The sequence below is a fragment of the Nicotiana tabacum genome, chromosome 2, assembly GCF_000715075.1.
Source record: "Nicotiana tabacum cultivar K326 chromosome 2, ASM71507v2, whole genome shotgun sequence".
NCBI classification, from domain to species: domain Eukaryota; kingdom Viridiplantae; phylum Streptophyta; class Magnoliopsida; order Solanales; family Solanaceae; genus Nicotiana; species Nicotiana tabacum.
Genome location: NC_134081.1, coordinates 120233796 through 120252953, shown reverse-complemented (window position 1 = coordinate 120252953; position 19158 = coordinate 120233796). Strand labels below are relative to the sequence as shown.

The 19158-nt window shown below is 35.7% G+C and overlaps 2 protein-coding genes across 2 annotated transcripts; one reads left to right on the top strand and one right to left on the bottom strand.

Annotated features, from left to right (window-relative positions):
• The first annotated feature begins 7558 nt into the window (after nt 1-7558).
• LOC107762701 (uncharacterized) lies at nt 7559-12011 on the top strand. Its single transcript, XM_016581078.2, has 9 exons — nt 7559-7755; nt 8754-8960; nt 9127-9215; nt 9295-9433; nt 10811-10885; nt 10997-11118; nt 11212-11287; nt 11405-11464; nt 11687-12011. The coding sequence occupies exons 2-9, from the start codon at nt 8847-8849 to the stop codon at nt 11813-11815; spliced, it is 804 nt and encodes a 267-aa protein (XP_016436564.1). The 5' UTR covers nt 7559-7755; nt 8754-8846; the 3' UTR covers nt 11816-12011.
• Nucleotides 12012-12472: 461 nt separating this feature from the next.
• LOC107762699 (uncharacterized) lies at nt 12473-18809 on the bottom strand. The gene is made up of 5 exons (XM_016581077.2): nt 18584-18809; nt 17809-17885; nt 16355-16413; nt 13195-13306; nt 12473-12833 (listed from the first exon to the last, which is right to left on the bottom strand). The coding sequence occupies exons 1-5, from the start codon at nt 18732-18734 to the stop codon at nt 12651-12653; spliced, it is 582 nt and encodes a 193-aa protein (XP_016436563.1). The 5' UTR covers nt 18735-18809; the 3' UTR covers nt 12473-12650.
• Nucleotides 18810-19158: the final 349 nt, after the last annotated feature.

The following is a 19158-nucleotide window of genomic DNA, read 5'->3' as shown; positions in this document are numbered from 1 at the left end:
ACTCGGGCGCAGATATTTTGGTGCTGAAGTTGGTATGGGCAGGATATTACTGGCCTCGCATGGAACAAGATGCCAAAAACTTCATACGAAAATGTGATAAGTGCCAACGCTACGCACCATTAGTACACCAACAGGCAGAACCCTTACATTCGGTTCTGTCCCTATGGCCGTTCATGAAATGGGGGATGGACATCGTCGGACCGCTCCCACCGGCTCCTGGAAAGGTAAGGTTTCTTTTAATTTTGACTGACTATTTTTCTAAATGGGTGGAAGCAGGTCCTTATCAGAAGATCGGAAAATGCGAAGTGGTCAATTTCCTGTGGAAAAATATAATTTGCAGGTTCGGAATACCAAAAGAGATAGCATGCGACAATGGGCCACTGTTTATTGGTGCAAAAGTTACAAAGTTCCTCGAAGATTTGAAGATAAAGAGGATCTCATCTTGTCCTTATCATCCGAGCGCAAATGGTCAAGCAGAGTCAACAAATAAAGTGATTATTCAAAACCTCAAGAAAAGGTTGGAAGCAGCAAAAGGCAAATGGCCCGAAGAATTGCTCGGAGTTTTATGGGCCTACCGAAAAATGGCCAAATCGAGCACAAGAGAAACTCCTTTTTCCCTTGTGTACGGTGTTGAAGCCCTAATACCGGTGGAAGTGGGCGAACCTACTTTGAGATATTTTTGGGCAGATGAAGAATCGAACAACGAAGCAATGTTAATCAACTTGGAACTGCTTGAGAAACGCAAAGACTTGGCGCGTGTAAGAATGGCAGCTCAAAAGCAGAAAATGAGGCGATATTATAATCGAAGAGCCAACCTTCGTTATTTCAAAGTAGGAGATTTGGTTATGAGGAAAGTAACCCAAAACACCCAGGAGCTCAACACGGGGAAGCTAGGTCCAGCGTGGGAAGGTCCCTACCAAATTTCAGCTATCACTGGGAAAGGTTCATACGAGTTAGAGAACTAGAATGGAGACAAGTTACCTAGCAACTGGAATGTGGCACAACTCAAAAGATATTATTGCGAATGAACATTATTCAAGCGGAAAGTATGTGCTGCACTCTTTTTCCCTTCGATCAGTTTTTGTCCCAATTGGGTTTTTCTGGCAAGGTTATTAATGAAGAAGTGATAGAAAGCATACTACAAAGACAGCAACAATAAGACCTTTGATAGCAAGGCAAACAAACAAGCTTCCACTCGGGGACAGTCAGATAATCTTTAGTTCGATAGCAAATTCCCACTGGGAAGTTAAGTTTGCTATCGAACAGAGGTTACCCAACCGTTCACGAGCACAAATCACTAGAGGATTGTTAGATATTCTTTCGCTCGATAGCATGGATTCCTAAGGGGAAGTAAGGTATGTTGCCGAGTTAAGAATTATCTAGTAATTCATTGGTGGAATCTTTGAAGACACAAGATTTCCAATGTTCCAATTCGCATTCTTCGCATTCTATCACGCGGGGGGGGGGGGGGGATGATATGAGGATACGGAAACATTGACTACCACGTCAACAGGGAAACAAAAATCCGGAAACCAAATGCATCATCGAGACCGAAGACTGCACAACCAGCCTCATAGAAATAAGTTATACAAGATAGCCACAGGTAATAGCAATTTCTTTTTAGCATAATAAATGCTAGCCACAAGTAATGGCAATTTCTTAGCATAATAAATGCTTGTGTACTTTGAAATAGAAGGAATTATATGAAATGAAATCCTTTTATTTTTATCTTGTTTCTTATTTGAACGATGAACTAACTTTGTCATTTGAAAGTTAAACAAGTACTTCAAATATTAGTGACGTAATGAACAGGAGACATCCTCTTTAAGAACACCGTAAACATAAGAGGGGCCTCTCTTATGAAAACCCTCACGTTAAAGGATTGGTTTCGGAAGAATTTATGGCCGAAATCAAAATGCCTTCGAGGAAAAATGTACCCGAAGACATACACGAAAGGACGCAACAAGTAAACTTGTGCAAATACTTATAGAAACCCTCACGTAAAAGGGATAATGCTCGGAACCAAAGTGCTTCGAGGAAAGTGCATCCAAGGCTACGCATAGTAAAGCGCAAACATAAAAACGTGCGCAGAATTCTTAAGCAAATGCAAAGTTTAAGGACTTGCATGGATATTCAAACGAAAGTAAGACTCAAACAATACTTGAGAAAAAATATGTCTTTATTTACAAGAACGTGCCAAAACGGTAAAAGTACAAAATGGGAAAAAGAAAAGAAAAACTAAACTGCAGTGTCTCCGGAACCAGGAGAAAGAGAAGTGTCTGCATCCTCGGGAGAAATAGGTGGGTCCACCGATGGCTTTATATTTTCATCAGTTTGGCCTTCGGCATTATCATCTTTCGATTCTTCTTTTGTTCCCGAAAACTCGAAACCAGAACCACAAGGGCCAGGTACATCAGACCTCGATGGGAGTCCACTTTTAGCAGCTAACTCAAGCACGCATGCCTTAGCAATTTCGACATCAAAATCAATGACACCAGCTTTGACCTCTTCTGAAGTTTTTCTCCTCATACGGTACATGGCGTAAGTTTTTTCAACAACGAGGGAAGCCTCTCGGCGCTTGAGTTCTTCTTTGAGTTGGGTTACCTCGGCAGAAAGATTTTCCAGGGCGGACATAGCAGATTTGAGATTAACATCAAGGTCGCGGACAGTTAAACTAAAGAGCCTATTATGCTAGATAGTTTTCCTGTACTTCTCTTCTAGCTGGGCGTGTTTTTCCCCACAACAGCAATCTCTTCAATTTTGAAGTTCAAGGCTGCCTCTAAGTTAATCACTCTTTCAGCGGAGGCAGCCTCACGATCGGTTGCAGCAAGAATGGCATTATGGAATTCAACCCATTTGGCTATGGCTTTGTCAAATCTAACCCTCAGCGGACCAATTTCTTGGCTAAGGGTTACCACTTCTTGCTCACTTTGCCGCAAATGAGCTTCTAATACAACAACCTCAGCAACTTTGTCTTCCAGTTCCGAAAGGCAAGCGACATACTACTCCTGCTCTGTCAGAAGCTGATCCCATGTGGAGGTAATCTCTTCCTGTTCATGAATCAACCTCTGAAGGCCCTCGGAAGTAAGAAAGTTGGCCTACAAAGTAAGAAGGGTAAAAATTAGAATATGCTTACACCCAAAAATAGAAGAAGTAATAAAGGAAGAAAGGAACGTACCGCTGCGGCGTTGTGCATGGCGTTGTCCAACAAACACTCTCCCGAGAGTGCCTGAATCTTTTTCCTGTCTTTCTCTGAAGCCAAACGCTTCAGATAATTAGCAAGCTCTACCGGTCGGGATAGCAAGTTGCATCCGGTAGAGACCGAAAAAATAATGTTCCTCCTCCTTTGTGGATCTTCAGAAGGGGCAGCATAATTTTGTCCCAAATTTCCATGAACTGGGGACTATGGAAGAGGAACACCTTCTTCATGGTCAGGTTTGGTCGGTGGAGGTGATATAGAAATTGCTGGTGGAAGAGTGGATGAAGATGAAAGTGATGTAGCAGTTGCTGGTATTGGTGAAGATGGAGATGAAGCTGATGGAGTTGAAGAGTGAGAAGCAGCTGCATCAAATGCAGTGTTGGCTGCTGGATGCTCGCCAAACAAAGACGGCAAGGACCCGGTACTCAACCCCGCAGTACCGGGCACAACAATTAGGGCCCAAAAATGGGAGTTGACATTATCTACAAAATCAAACTCTTCCCAAATTGCCGAGGCATCGTTCTCGGTTGGTGTAACTCTCTCAACAGGTCGAGCATCTTATTGGGATGATGAGGATCGTTGTCTTCTATGTAAAGAAGCTCCTCATCACTAGATTCTTTATCATCATAAATCATCACGATGTCTATGACCGGTCCGGAAGGAGAACCAGTCACCATCGCCACTAGAGATGACTCGGGGGCATCAATCTCTGCCCTCTTATTCTTTTCCCCGGCCGCAGAGGAACGTCTTCTCTTCGGCTGTTTATTCTCCGGCCGGGGACTCCGTAAAGAAGTGTTTGTGCCCGAAACAGGCCCGGAGATACATGTTCCAGTAAGTGCCTCCTGAAGCAGCCTCGCTGCATCAGCATGATCAGCCAAGATATCCTCCTCAGGGATAGCAACAGAGCCTGCATATAAACCTAGTTTCATAAAAAAGTGAGAAGGGTTTGACCAAGTTCTCCATATACAAAAAAATGGAAGTAAGGTAAGTTAAAATTATCATGATTTTTGGCCTTCCGCACATATTTAAAGTCCAATTATTTCCATAAACGAGTTTCGGGCGTCGTGACGTCCAAGATTTTCTGAACCCACCAGTCCAAGCCTTCCACCATCGGTGGGATCCATCGAATTACTGAAAATGTGAAGGGTGAAGAGTCGATACAGCCATAGAAGAATATTCTGTGAAAGAAAATATATTAAATAAAGATCTTACGAGTGCGATTCTAAGCGGCCACAAAGGATGAAGTCGTTGTCGGAATGATATTATTGGTGGAAATTGCAATGAACCGTTCCGTCCACCCACGTTCGTTATCATCATCCATGCTAGTCGACAGAGCATGGTGACCACGTTTACAGAAGTTTATCATACCCCCACGGAAAATTTTGGGAGAGTAGAGATTCATCATACGAGCTAATGTTAGCTCTTCTCCAGTCTCCTGGCACAAGCGTCGAAGGTAGGCGACCGTCCTCCACACTGAAAGACTTACCTGTGCCAAACACACCTAGTAGCGAAGGTAAAACTCCGCAATCACGGAATCAAGCTTTCCACTCAAAGAAAACTCACCCAAAGTAAAGGGATACGTGTAAAAGTACGTAAAACCTTCCTTGGAAAGGGTCACTCGCTCCGATTTAGATCAGGAGCAATGATATCCAACCCATGGCAGCGACAATCTTACTTCACAGTAGGGATACTAGAAGGACGAATGAAAGAAGGGTACCTACTAACAGCCCGTGTACGAGGAGTTAGTAGTATGGAATTTCTCTTTAAAGTCCTTTGTGGTACTGAGTCTTCTTGGGATGATGGAACCCACCGTTGGAGGAGCAGAGTTCTCGGCTTTGTTCTTGTTCTTTGAAGAACCGGCACGCTTGGAGGAAGAAGCCATTGAATAAGAAGAAGGAAAAGGTTTTTGTTTTAAGATAATTAGAGAAAAGATAGAGAACAAAGATGTAAATCAGAAGCTCGAGAAATTATGAAGTGCAAAGGAAAAGAATGATACGTATAAGTAAGATTTTGGCGGCTAAATTCATGGCCATGATTACCTCGATAATCGGCAAAATCTATGCTGAATCATGGGATGACGCGTGTTCGAGGCATTAAATGTGGAGAGACGTGCGTCTAATCAACCGTCAGCAGCCTTCAGAGGGAGTTATAGTAATTCCCGCCAAAAGAGTATTTCTACCAACTTCCCGGTAATACAGAGTTATGTTACCGAAAAGCAGAGGGACTATCTATATAGGTGAAATATGATATGAGACATGGTCATCTAAAGGAAAGACACGTGGAACCCAAGACAGGGATGGCCGAAGACTGAACACAGTCATTCCGCTTGTCACCGGAAGGGATAACGTTCATAAAGGTGTATTTAATGCTTTGCGCCCGGTAGCATTTAATAAGGAATATTCTGCAGCATTAAGAGCGACGGTCCGTTACTGAGAATTTGGCATTTATGTTCACCGTTACATCTTCATCAATGGCCCTCATAATTGACATTAAAGGAGGGCACGATCCTAGGACCTCCTTTCCTAGACACAACTATAAATAGTGAACCCAGTTATCATTGTAAAGGAGACGAATTTTCTGGCTAAACTTACACTACATTCAATACAAAACTTAATACAATCTTACTTTTTCGCTTTTTGATCTCATCATTGCTGTGCCCGAAAACCTTGTTCCCGGAACTATCATCTCTCTTGTTTCATCTACATTTTAAGGCTAAGTATTATATATTTCTTCAATTATTGCATTATTTCAGGATCAAATTAGTTCACTTATCTAGAAATCACGTATAAATTCAATTGTACCATTTTACGGGTAAACAGAATTCACACTAAAAATTGATCAATTTGACCCTTGTATTTTGAAAAAATGCAGAATGGCCTAAATGTCACCTATACTTGTGCCATTTTGTCATGTCGGTCCTCTTACTTCACTTTTTTTCGTCCAGACACTTTAACTTGTTCAAAATCTATATTTTAAACCCCTCTGACCGTTGACCAAGCACATGTGACAAAATAATAGTTGAGCTGGACAAAGTGGGTGTAATTCACGCGGATAATGAGCGTGAATATGAACATTTTGAACCAAAAATAATTAAAATAAGAAGAAAAAATCATTAAAATAAGAATAAAAAATAAATAAGTTAAAAAAAAAAAGAAAAAACCAAAAGAGATATGTCTCTTTCTGTTCCTCCCTTTTCGTTCCCCCTGTATGCTTCTTCTTCTTCTTCTTTCACAACTCCCCTCCCCCCCCCCCAAACAACAACAACAACACCTCCCGCTCCCTTTTTATTCTCCCATGTATGCTTCTTCTCCCCCCCCCCCGTACGCTTCTCCCCTCCCCAGCTTCTTCTTTCTCCCCTCCCCCTTCTGGTTGTGAACATCTCCCCCACCCGCCCCACCCCAAATCCAGATAACAGATCTTTCCTATTTTTCCTTCTATCTGCATAGATCACCATAATTAGCAGATTCTCATATATTTACATCTCAAAAGGCAAAAACAAACGCAATCATTATTCAAATCAATCTTCAACAAAGATTCAAGTTCAAAATTCAGTTTGATTCTCTTCTGGTTCATCAAAATTTGGATCATTTGCATGAATAGCCACTTTCTTGGGCTGATCAATTTCATCATTTGAGTAAAAAAAATACCTAAATGACTATTTATCAGCGGAATAGTGAGACAGAGAAGGGAGATGAGAATGGAGAAGGGATATGAGATGGACAAGGAAGAAGAAATCCGTGAATTTGAGGGAAAAGAGATGAGATGGAGGCATTGATTTTATTTTTCTTTTACTTTAAGGGCATAGTAGCACAAGGTAGCCCTATATGTATTTTGACTATAAAAAATGACGTAGAATATGATGTGTCATCCACGTCAAGCAAGTGAGATACACACACGGTCAGGGGAGTTTAAAATATAAATTTTGAACAAGTTAAAGTGTTTGGATGAAAAAAAGTAAAGTAGGAGAACCAGCATGACAAAGTGACACAAATATATGTGTCATTTAGGCCATTCTGCCTTGAAAAAATTCAAACAAATTGAACGGATAACGTATTAAATTCTAAATATAGCCTGATAAGGACGTGTTGAGCTGGCTAACCAATCCGTGTTGACAACTCTTTTGAAACAAAAGGAGTAAGCTATCAACCTTTTTTGAGAATATAACAAAAAAGAACAAGAAAACAAACCGATGATTATTGGAATCCGTAATACTTTACAGGGAACTAATAATAATGCAATGTAAGAATTGTATATTTGTAATTTTAACCAAATTGCAAAAATGTCCAATTTCAAGAATCATCTAGTGCCACGTGTGAAGCATATGTAGATTCTAGAACAAACTTTACACACACAAGCAATAGGCAGACAGAGGGAGCGAGAGTGTCGTCCAAGTCTCATCTCTCAGATTCTCTTTCTTTCTTTCTCTTTCAATTTCCGTTTCTGCAAATAAACGAGCAAAGAATAGCACATAACCAACTTACAACAAACAATATTCTCAATTATAAAGGCTGACCCTTTTTGTTTTCCTTTTGAGAAATCTTCCTTTTTGTTGAAAGGTAAGTCAAAACTAGTCCTTCTTCTTCTTCTTCTTCTTTTGTTTATCAGTTATGTTGCGAATTGAATCTGTATTTTTTTTTTGGTATATCTGATTAGTTTGAATCGTTGCATTATTCTTTCTATCAAGTCTTAGTTTTGCTGCCTCTGTGTGTGTGTGTATCTGTTTTGGCCCTGTAATCTATTTTTCTGTAATCTGGCGTTTAGTGTAGAGAAAGATGTTTTCTGTGGAATGTTTTGTATTTGAAAATATTTTTTTTGGATACTTTTTCTAGTGTTTGATTAGGTATAAAGTAGGTTGACATATGAGAATCCTACAAGGTGTAGAACAGGGAATGAAGATAGTTAGTATTTTTCGTGAAATATTTTAGCACTAAAGATTGGCAGTTATAAATAGATATTGATTGAAGTAACTGATAGAGGAAAATGATTCTGTAGCCTAAAATGCTGAGAAATTGAAAATTTTACGGAAACCTATTTCTGGTAAATTCGTGTAATTTGATTATGTTTTTCCTTATGTTTGTGATACAGAATTACTGCATCAAGTAGAAATTTCAAGATAGTTCAACTATTATGATAAAACTGTATTAATTGTACCTTACTAGAGCCAACTGGATAGAGATAATTTCTTTTTATTATATACTGATTCCTCAAAATGTATTACTGGAACTCTTGAAATCTCAACTATATATGTTGAAGGCCCTGAAGACTACGGCTGAAATGTGGTCTAGTGTCTATATCGGGTTTAAACTCATGCAATTTTTTGAGTTTCTAGTCAAAATAGAGAAGTATATAAGTTAAAACTGCTTATGGTGTAAATTCTTCTGCTACGGCAAACATTTGCTGTCTTCGTTGGACTGATTGCCATGTGAGACCGCCTATGTCATGCCTAGTTGCCAACTCTGACCGTACAATTTTTGCTATACATCTGAAGCTGATAAATAGCATATTTTTGAGATTGATGTAGTTTATGTTTCATATTTCCTCTCACAATTTTCAGGAGAAATAGAGTACGGACAAAAGTCGAAGTAAGCTTACATAAACTTTTTAGGGGGAAGGAAAAGCTGGTATTCTTTCTTCTGCAGCATCTTTAATGGAAATCAACGCTTATCAAACTCGTGCTGAACTGCTTCTTCGAAGCTACATGCTTTCAGATTCTTTCATTGTCTACTCTTCTGTTATTGGTGGCATTTTCGCATGCAAAATGGTATGATTAGTCCCTCTTTGTATCTTAACTTCTAATTGAGTAGTATTTCACATTTCTGCGCTTGACTTTAATGTATAGTCATGTTTACTGTGCTCAATCCTCTTGAGAAAATGTATACTTCATTGTTTTGTATTCCTAACATTTCTTAAATATCCGGTTGTTTCAGGTATATGATCTTAGCCAGATATTCACCTCTATTTACTTTAAGGGCTATGCTGGCCTCTCAAAATCCCGACAAGTCGAGTGGAATAACCGGTAATTAATCATTCTTTTCTCCTCATTTTTACTATTCTTTGTCATGGTCAAGTAAATATAAGCTTCACTTATGGTGTAGGTCCATATCTACGGTCCATGCTATTTTCATTACAGCCATGTCACTGTACTTGGCATTCTGGTCAGATCTTTTCTCTGATGATCAGCTCTCTGGCCTTGTCACTATGCGGAGTTCCACTTTATCAATTGTTGTATTGGGGGTGAGTGCTTTATTATCCACTCATGTTCTTGTTTTACCTATCACTACTGGTAAAAAGAGGGATTGTGCTATAAAAATGGTGACTGATTGGTATTAATTTGTTGGTAGAAATAAGGAATATATTATCACATTAGCGTATTTAACTTTAGTTAATAGGCCTTTTTGAGCATCACTGAGCTTTGATGTTAGTTAAAGTTATCTGTTCATACTTCTGTTACATTGCTGAAATTTCTAATAGTTCTAGGGAGTGGTCTTTTCAAGAACTTGCATTAAACGGAGCTCTTACATATTTGGTTAAGTTATCACTTTACATGGTTTCTTTCACAAGTAGGTTGTGAAAAGTTTAAAGAGGTGATTTTGGGGGCGTCTGTATCTGCATCACGATAAAGTTCCTTTTGCTAGGTTCCTTTAACCACACCCATTATTGTGCATTCACCTTTAGAACCTAGAGTTGTTCGTTGTAAAATTATCTGGATCACAAATGTCCAGCTGGGGTTCCTTGAATCCCCTCCCTTGTTTGTTCTTCTCATCTAATTACTTTTTTCTTAGGGGCTGAGGCACTTTAGCCAGTGAAAGTAATTCTTCCTCGTGTTTTTCTGTATTTTCTAGTCATATTACTTCTTTAGTGTCATCACATTTCTTCCATTTATAACTTAGCTCCAGGTTCGTTTATTATGTCACATCAGAATCACCCAGAACTTGTGGTTCAAATCAGCATGTTACTTGTTTTTTCATTCAGTGATTTTACATACAAAGAAAAGAGAAAAGATTAGTTAGTTGGTCAAAGAGTTAACAAAAGTAGAAAACCATGAGCATCAAGGACTTAAATCTTTGACCACATACTTCCTTCCTTTATATCAAAAGTTCAAATAGTGCTAAATTGCTATGTGTACTCTCTGTTGGACTGAATAATAACCAAACTGATATTGTATCTTCTAATGTATTCTGGTCATGAATGGGATTCTTATTATTGTTGAGTCTCCCAATTAGATGTTAGCAGGGGCGGTAGCAGTTTCTCTGAGGCAGTAGTAACGGTCTAATCGTGGAATCATACTAATGGAAATCTGTTATCTTTGGAATTGGCCACTGACATCTTTGGGTCTTGTGTGAGACACATAATAGCTTCAGACAGAACATTTAGGTCAGGTGTGTAAAGCTGATGCCATAGAGTTTTTCAAAGATGCAATTCATCAGAGAATGCCAATCTTGAAATTAGTGTTTGTGAGATGGTTAATCCTCTCTTTCTCTGTTTTTTATATGTTCTGGAAGCTTTTAAAATGTGATGTCCTTACATTTAATTTATTTTCATCTCCATTTACATGTTTCTCTCTCAACAGTTGTTTCTTTTGTAATCAATTTTATAATGTTTTCTTCGTAGGTTTCTTTGGGATATTTTCTTTCGGATCTCGCGATGATCTTTTGGTATTATCCTTCTTTAGGTGGACTGGAGTATGTAAGTACCTTTTGTTTTCCTTCAGTTTAATCTAGACTTGCATTTCCTTTGACTTGAAATATGAATTTCAACCTTTGTTTGGTGACTGAAGTATTTGTCATGCTTGTGCAGGTCGTTCATCACCTTCTTTCTATGGTAGCAGTAACATATGCAATATTGACTGGTGAGGGGCAGCTTTATGTGTACATGGTTTTAGTTTCTGAGGCAACTACACCTGGGATCAACTTGAGATGGTACCAATGGAATTATCAAAAACCGACTTGCTTCTTTACGAATTATCTTTCCCCGCATTCGATTTTCTTGACCAATCTTTTATGTCTGCAAAGGTATCTTGATGCAGCTGGATTGAAAAAGTCTAAAGCATACCTCCTAAATGGTTTCATGATGGTGTTTGCTTGGCTGGTATGTAAAGTATTTTCCTTCTTCTTTCTGTAATGACCGATTAAAACTTTTTGTCGAGTTTTTGTTTTCTTTCGCTACTGTCTTTATTACATACTAAATCATGGATCTTTATTGCAGGTTGCCAGAATATTGTTATTCATTTACTTGTTCTACCACGTCTACCTCCACTACGATCAGGTATATTCTAAATTAATGACGAGATTCTGATATTACACTTACAACGTTACAGCGCCTGCAAACTTTTGCTTTGCTAGTTTGCTCTATTTCATTTTCAAATGATCTTAGTTATCCAAGTTTGAAGTGATAGACCAAAGAGCTGTACATTAATCGAAATTCTGCTGAAAAACAAAATGTCTTTAAGTCTGCAGTTAATCGATTTCTTTTTTCGGATTGAAACAGGTTAAGCAGATGCATTCATTTGGGATTTTACTGATATCTGCCGTGCCATCGACTATTGGTGTGATGAACTTACTTTGGTTTTGGAAGATTGTGAAAGGACTTATGAAGACTTTAGCAAAGAGGCACTGAAGTTTGGACCAATTTCCTTGATAATACATCAAATGCCTTTTTTTTAAAACTTGTACATTTCAACCTGAGAAATATCAACCCTGGGAAAAAAGTAGCTTAGCAAGATCTGGGGTTTACATGAGGAAAAAATATTACTCAACTAGTTTCTTTCTGTACATAACAATTGTCGTTAAAAGAGATGAGATGTTTGGCAAAATGGCAATGTCATTCAAATAGAAAGAAAAAGAGAGAGAAAAGGCCTCATGCTTATTAAACAAACAAATTTTTCATCAAAATTAATAGTGATAAGCACTTAAGGATTGTGATCTGTTGGCCAATGAAGTAGGACGAGAATTATGAGGTCTTACTCAAATTCTAGTAGAGGTAAGAAATTTTTAGTGATTTATTCTCGTTTGTCCAAATTTTGTTGGATAAATTATGTACCTATGTTGGTGGATGGTAATAGTTATCCAATGAAATAGTCGAGGTTCGCTCAATATCAGCTATTTCGGGAAAAACAATTCTTTCACAAACTCTCTACATACACCAAACACAATTTTCTGAATTTCCATGTTCAATATCAGAGAGAGAAAAAGAAATTCTGAGTGTTGTAAGCACAATCTTTATTCTCAAAATTGAGGATATACTGATAAATAACTCTCTCAAAGTGTAGAAAAGGAAGGACCAAATGATAAGAATTAAATAATCCACTAGAATTTCTTTTTAATTCGTACAAAAACTACTGGGCGCCTAGACCTAGATACAAAGGCCAGTATTATTGCTATACCACAATGTACTATAAAATAAGACAAATAGTAATAGCTAGGGGACTACTCTATAATCTATATTAGCATAATTAACAATAGAAACATGAGGAAATAGATAAATCTAGATTAATGTGAGAATTGTCCTTAGTAGAGTTTTCAGATTGGGAATGTTGATAATCATCCAAATTAGGCCAAAAATTGATCTCCCTTTCACATTCACCTTCTTCTTCTTCTTCCTTTGTCATTCCACTACTTAAACTTCCTTGTGCTTCCTGGAAATTAATCACACAAATTAAGACAATGAAAATAATAAGTAATTTGATAAAGCTAGCTATCTTCTCAAATAATAACAAGGTTGGTTACATTAATGATCACTTTGACATTCACTTTATATTTAACTAAAGTCACTAAACTATTTTTTTTATACTTTGCACAAACTAGTTTAATAAACTTCGCTAATATTTAGGAAAAGCTGAGTGATCTTTATTTTTTACAAAGAATAGTTTAGTGAATTTCAGTGTAACAAAATAAAAGTTGAGTCACTACCTGTAAAATTCCCAACATAATTACATCAATCTTTTATCAGTGTTAGAGGAAATGAAATAAATCAAGAGTTAAAAAAAATCATCAGACCTGGTAGTCATAGCAATATACATTTTCAGCAATTTGGTCAGTATATTCATTTACCCCCCCTAATTTGTAAGACAATTGACTCCCAGGTTCTCTTAATGTTTCAGACACATGCCTGCAATGTGTAATGAAAAGTTATACATACATACATACATACATACATATATATATATATATATATATATATATATATATATATATATATATATATATATATATATATATATATATACATACAAGATATTGTTATAAAGCACACTAAATATAATTTAGCTATTTAGAGATAACTAAAAGGAAATTTTACCTCCAACAGCAAAGGCATACATATATATGTATATATATATATATATATATATATATACATACATACAAATATATATACATTTATTGTTATAAAGCACACTAAATATAATTTAGCTATTTAGAGATAACTAAAAGGAAATTTTACCTCCAACAGCAAAGGCATACACCCTATTTATTATAAACCAAAATTATTTTCTATAGCTATTTTTTATATTTTATAGCAAAATAAGTATTTATGGTATATACGATCATTGAAGCATGAAATAAGGCATGAAATACGCTATTTATGTTTTTCCTCTCTTAGATAGCTGGACATACCTATTTTTAAGGTGATTGCCGTTACTGTATTCATGAATACATGGCGCGAATACATGTGAATACATGCACGTCCAGCTGAACTGCCCTGATTTTAGGCGCTTTTTACTGATGTATTCATGAATACAGCAGCGCGAATACATGTGAATATATATGCGCGTACAACTGGACTACCCTGATTTTAGGCCGCTTTTTATTGTTGTATTCATGAATGCAGTAGCGCGAATACATGTGAATACATGCGCGTACAGCTTGACTACCCTGATTTTAGGCGCTTTTTGCTGCTGTATTCATGAATACATGACGCGAATACATGTGAATACATGCGCGTACGGATGGACTACCTGTTGTATTGAATACAGCATCGCGAATACAACGAATACACTAACGTAATAACTAAATAATAGATATAGGAAGTAATTATGTATATGGTAGGTATAAGAATTTAATAAACACTAAACAATAGTGATTTCTGATCGTTAGCACATGTCGGAGCAATGTTTGAAGAACAAATTATAGCATTATTAGCTTCGCTATGTCTACAGTTGCTAACACTAAAACTAAAACCTACCTATATTAGAAAAAAAGAAAGGGGTTAAGTTGGCCAGTTACATGTAAACTCGAGTTATATTACTACAAAGAATAATAACTGAGCAGCAAAAGTGGCCAATTTGATCACCAACCACCCGAATATATATAATTAAACCTCTTTATAATAGTTCAATTTGTTCCAATATAGTAAAATGTTGTTATAGAGAATATATATTATAATATACGGCAAAGGGCCAAATATACCCTTATACTTTCGAAAATGGTCTAAGAATACCCCTCGTTATACTATTGGGTTATCTATACCCCTACAGTCATACTTTGGGTTCAAATATACCCCTCATTTAAACGGATGGACACGTGTCAGCGTCCTGTTGGCCAATTCTAAATATCTCCTAATTAATTAAAAAGACCCATTACCCATACCCGAAAAGCAATTTTCTAAAGCAATTTTTTTTTTGTAAAGCTGGAAAAAACTGAAATATGTTTTACTGAAAAAAACGAAAATATAGTTTTTTCCTACAAAAAAACTGCTTTAAAAAAGCTGAAAAATATTTTTTAAAACAATATTTTTGTAAAAACTGAAAACCAATTTTCTAAAGCAATATTTTTATAAAAATAAAAAAAAAAAACTGAAAAGTAATTTTCTAAAGCAATGTTTTTGTAAAAACTGAAAAAACAAATATTTTCTTCTTTTTTTTTTTCAGTTTTTAGTTAAAAGAATTTCAGTTTTTTTTCAGTTTTTAATTGCTTTAGAAAATTGCTTTTTAGTTTTTTTTTTCAGTTTTTACAAAAATATTGTTTTAGAAAATATTTTTTTACTTTTTTTTAAAGTAGTTATTTTGTAAAAACTGAAAAAAAAATATTTTTGTTTTTTTTCAGTTTTTAGTAAAAAATGATTTCAGTTTTTTCCAGCTTTTACAAAAAAAAAATTGCTTTAGAAAATTGCTTTTCGGGTATGAGTAATGTGTCTTTTTAATTAATTAGGAGATATTTAGAATTGACCAACAGGACAATGACACGTGCTCCTCCGTTTAAATGAGGGGTATATTTGAACCCAAAGTATGACCGCAGGGGTATAGATAACCTAATAGTATAACGAGGGGTATTCTTAGACCATTTTTAAATGTACAGGGATATATTTGAACATTTGCCGTATAATATAACATGAAAAAATGATTTCAAAGAAAATTTAATCGTTATAGTAAAATATTGTTATTGAGAGGCCCGATTGTTTTTTTTTTTAAGTTATCTCAAAGCAAAAAGTCAGATGTAAAGTTTCTTATAATTTGTCTTTTCTTCTTTTCACCCCTTTATTTTCTTTACAAAAGTGACGATTAGGTAGAAATAGCCACTCAAAGTCTATGGAGTTATTTACATTGAGTTGATTAATTAGCTGGCATATAAATTAAAACTAGCTGGGATTTTATTCATAACCAAAAGTCATAGTGTTTTGGTAAGCTAATCATGCACTAATTAATGTATTGATATCCAGGTCTTTCCTACTGCAGTCAAGTAAAGAGAATTTAAATTCATGCTGAAAAAACAAAAGAGAAACAGAATCAGACTCTGAAGTCTGCTAGTGAAATTAGATTTCATATGGGTAAAATTAAACTTCAAGATTGTGAAACATATTTGTAATTTAAGAAAGAGTTATAGTAATGATTAAACTAGGTTGATAATAATTTTTTTTTAAAATGAACTAGGAAGATAATATGGAAGTGTTAACTGAGTGAGAGATGTTAAAATATTATTAGTTACTGTCAAAAATTAAGGTGGGATGGATATGATCTATCTATATATCCTTAACCAGATGTCTGGGTTCGAATTTTGGGAATGAATAATTAAATTCTGGTATGGAACAGTTTCTCTTAAATGAGCCGCCTCACGCAGTATGAGAATTCGAATTAATTGGAACTCTAATACGGATACGCAACACCAAGCCAAAAATTAAAAAAAAGATATTGTTAGTAAAAATATGAAGATAGAGACTTACAGAGGGGAAGAAGACCTAACAATAGTGATGCTGGCTCGCTCTTTCAAGTTTCTGTACATCTGAATTTTCAGAAATTCAATCAAATCAAACAATGAGAAATTGAAAACAGCTTTAACTCAAAGACACCATATACGTGGAATGGGAAAACAAAGTTAAGATAAAAAGGTTACATAAAAGTGAAATTATAACAAAGAGAAAAACCGAAATTGTAACTTTGTAAGCCCCTCAAAAAGAAGACAAATTCAAAATAATTACTCAAGGGAAGCTATTATTGGTTGCGTTGATAACTTTTTTGCTTATACATTTTTTAAAAAATAATTTGCAACTCTGATACAATCCAGGGAGAACCACACCCGTCTCCCCCGACGACTGTGCGCTAGACTTTTCTAGCCCCGGGCGAACACTGCAATACCAACATCACCATCAATGGCACGCTGGATACGGAGGGTCCCTACCTTGCAATGGATCATAACATCCTTTCAATTAAACTTAGGGCTCGATAGAGTTTTAAAAGAAAAGGAAAGCAAAATAAATATTCTGATAAAAGAATGCTCATCGGTAAACTGGATTTCAAGCTTTTGAAAAATTATCTTTCAATAATTTTATAACTTTTAGGGCTAGCTAGCTATGCTTCATACCTAAGCTAGTCACTTATCTAATAAAAATATTTTATGCCAATTTCTGTAATTAATAAACAAAAAGTTACACACACAAGAACTGTTACATTTTATAACCGATCTAACATGCGATTTGGTCTAGCTTCAATAGGTATATGATTTTTACTGAAGTTTGTTGTGTTTGTAATATCATTACAATTAGGATGTTATTTTTAGATGGGCAGAGTTAGAGGGCAGGTTATGAGTTAATTTTGGTCCAAATAATATATTTGTCTAAAGAAATCTATTTAATATGTATATATTAGTAATTAATAATTTATTTTTAGTAAGCTTCAAATCTTGGTTCTATTTTGAACGTACCTTAGGTCACCAACAAGTGGGAAAGAATTTAAATTAAAGCTTTGGATTATGCAGCAATCTGATACTATCATTTGTTAATTATTTTGCACATCAAAGGAGCGAAAGAAAAGAATTATGCATTCTTAAGCTAAATATGGAAATACCTACGCCAAACTGATAGATATTAAATAAAATTGAGAGAAATATTGCGTTTAGATCATGCTCATTTTAAAAAAAAAAGAAAAAAAAAGAAGAAGCAAATGGCAAGTCTTTTTTGTTTTCTCGAAACAATCATACTACAGTATGTCAGTATTAAGAAGAAGAAAAACTTGCGCTTTTCTTTATAACTTGGATTGCTTAAAAAGTCATGATCTGTATACTGGAAAATTCTGGTTCCAAGAAAATTAAAAGAACAGAAAATTCCATTTAATAAATTTTAAATTTGATACTAATATAACAAAGAAAAAACCATATAGAATATCCTAGGGTATATAGTACCTGGAGATGGCTTTTAACATGAGAAATCTTCAATCCCTTTACTGCCATCATCTGTTGAATTCTCTTTGGAGTTGCTTCTGTCAAATTAAAAGCCAACAAATTTTACTAATATATCATCAATTCATCATTATTAACTAATGACGATTATCCCATATTTCTTTTCCATATACCCTAACGTGATTCTTGCTCTTTATAAGAGTCCTGCACCCTTTACCAGTGGCGGATACAGGATTTTCGTTAACGGGATTCAACATCAACTATATATACATTAAAAAAGAATTGAACTTATAAACAGTGTGATTTTCAGTAGAAGAGAGTTTGGATGAACCCCGTTCGGCCCCCTCACCCCCATTCCTAAACACCTCCACACCCCCCAAAACATCTACGGCGAGGGGCGAAGCCCCACTTTAGTTAAGGTGGTGGTCAATTGACCACCCTTTGTCGGAAAAATTATATGGTGTATATAGGTAAAATATTAGGTTTTAGAGGTATATAACATATATTGAACATTTTTTTATCGGATTATTTTTTTTTTACTTATTTCAAGTGTGAACTACCATAAAAAGAATTCTTGACTTCGCCACTGTCTATATGGGCTACATCCTTTCTTAGCACTTCTTATCTAAAGCCAAGACATCCAAATGATGAAATAGCTAGAAAGTGAAAAGGAGAACAAAAATGGATCAAGAAATAAACAACTAAACAACTGCAATATTAGAGGTAACCAAAAAAATAAAATAAAATAATCATTTTTCTGTAGTTGGAAATTACTTACTGTCACTTCCTCCAAGATGTTCAACAGCTTCAATGAAAAGTTGATGAAGCTCAGGCGTCCATCTCAAACGAGGAACTGAAGATTTCTTGTATTGTCTAACCCTTGATATTTTCTGAGAAGAACTGCTTTTCATTATTGAGAATTCCATCATCAAAACATAAATGGATTGGCCTAACTTGGATTATATATTATATATTTATAGAGAGAGATATATAAGTGGTTCCAACCAAAAAAAGAAAGAACAGAATTACGGCTAAGAGAGTCTGATATTTTGGACTTTTCTTAGTATGTGTGGACTTTGGGTACAATCCTTTCATTCCTTGCCATTTCCATTCCCTGTCACTTACGTTACCGGCATTTTTTTTGGCATGTCAATATTTGAAAAAAATAAACGAATGAATAGATTATTATAATTACAAGCAAAGTCATTTTTATATTTATACCCAATATTTTTATTTTGTATACTACTTATGTATACCTATTTTTAATAAAAATTTTGACAAACCGGTATCACGTGATACCGCTTGTTGCAAGGTAATATCCGCCCTCGGTTACCTGAAGCAAATTCAAGACTT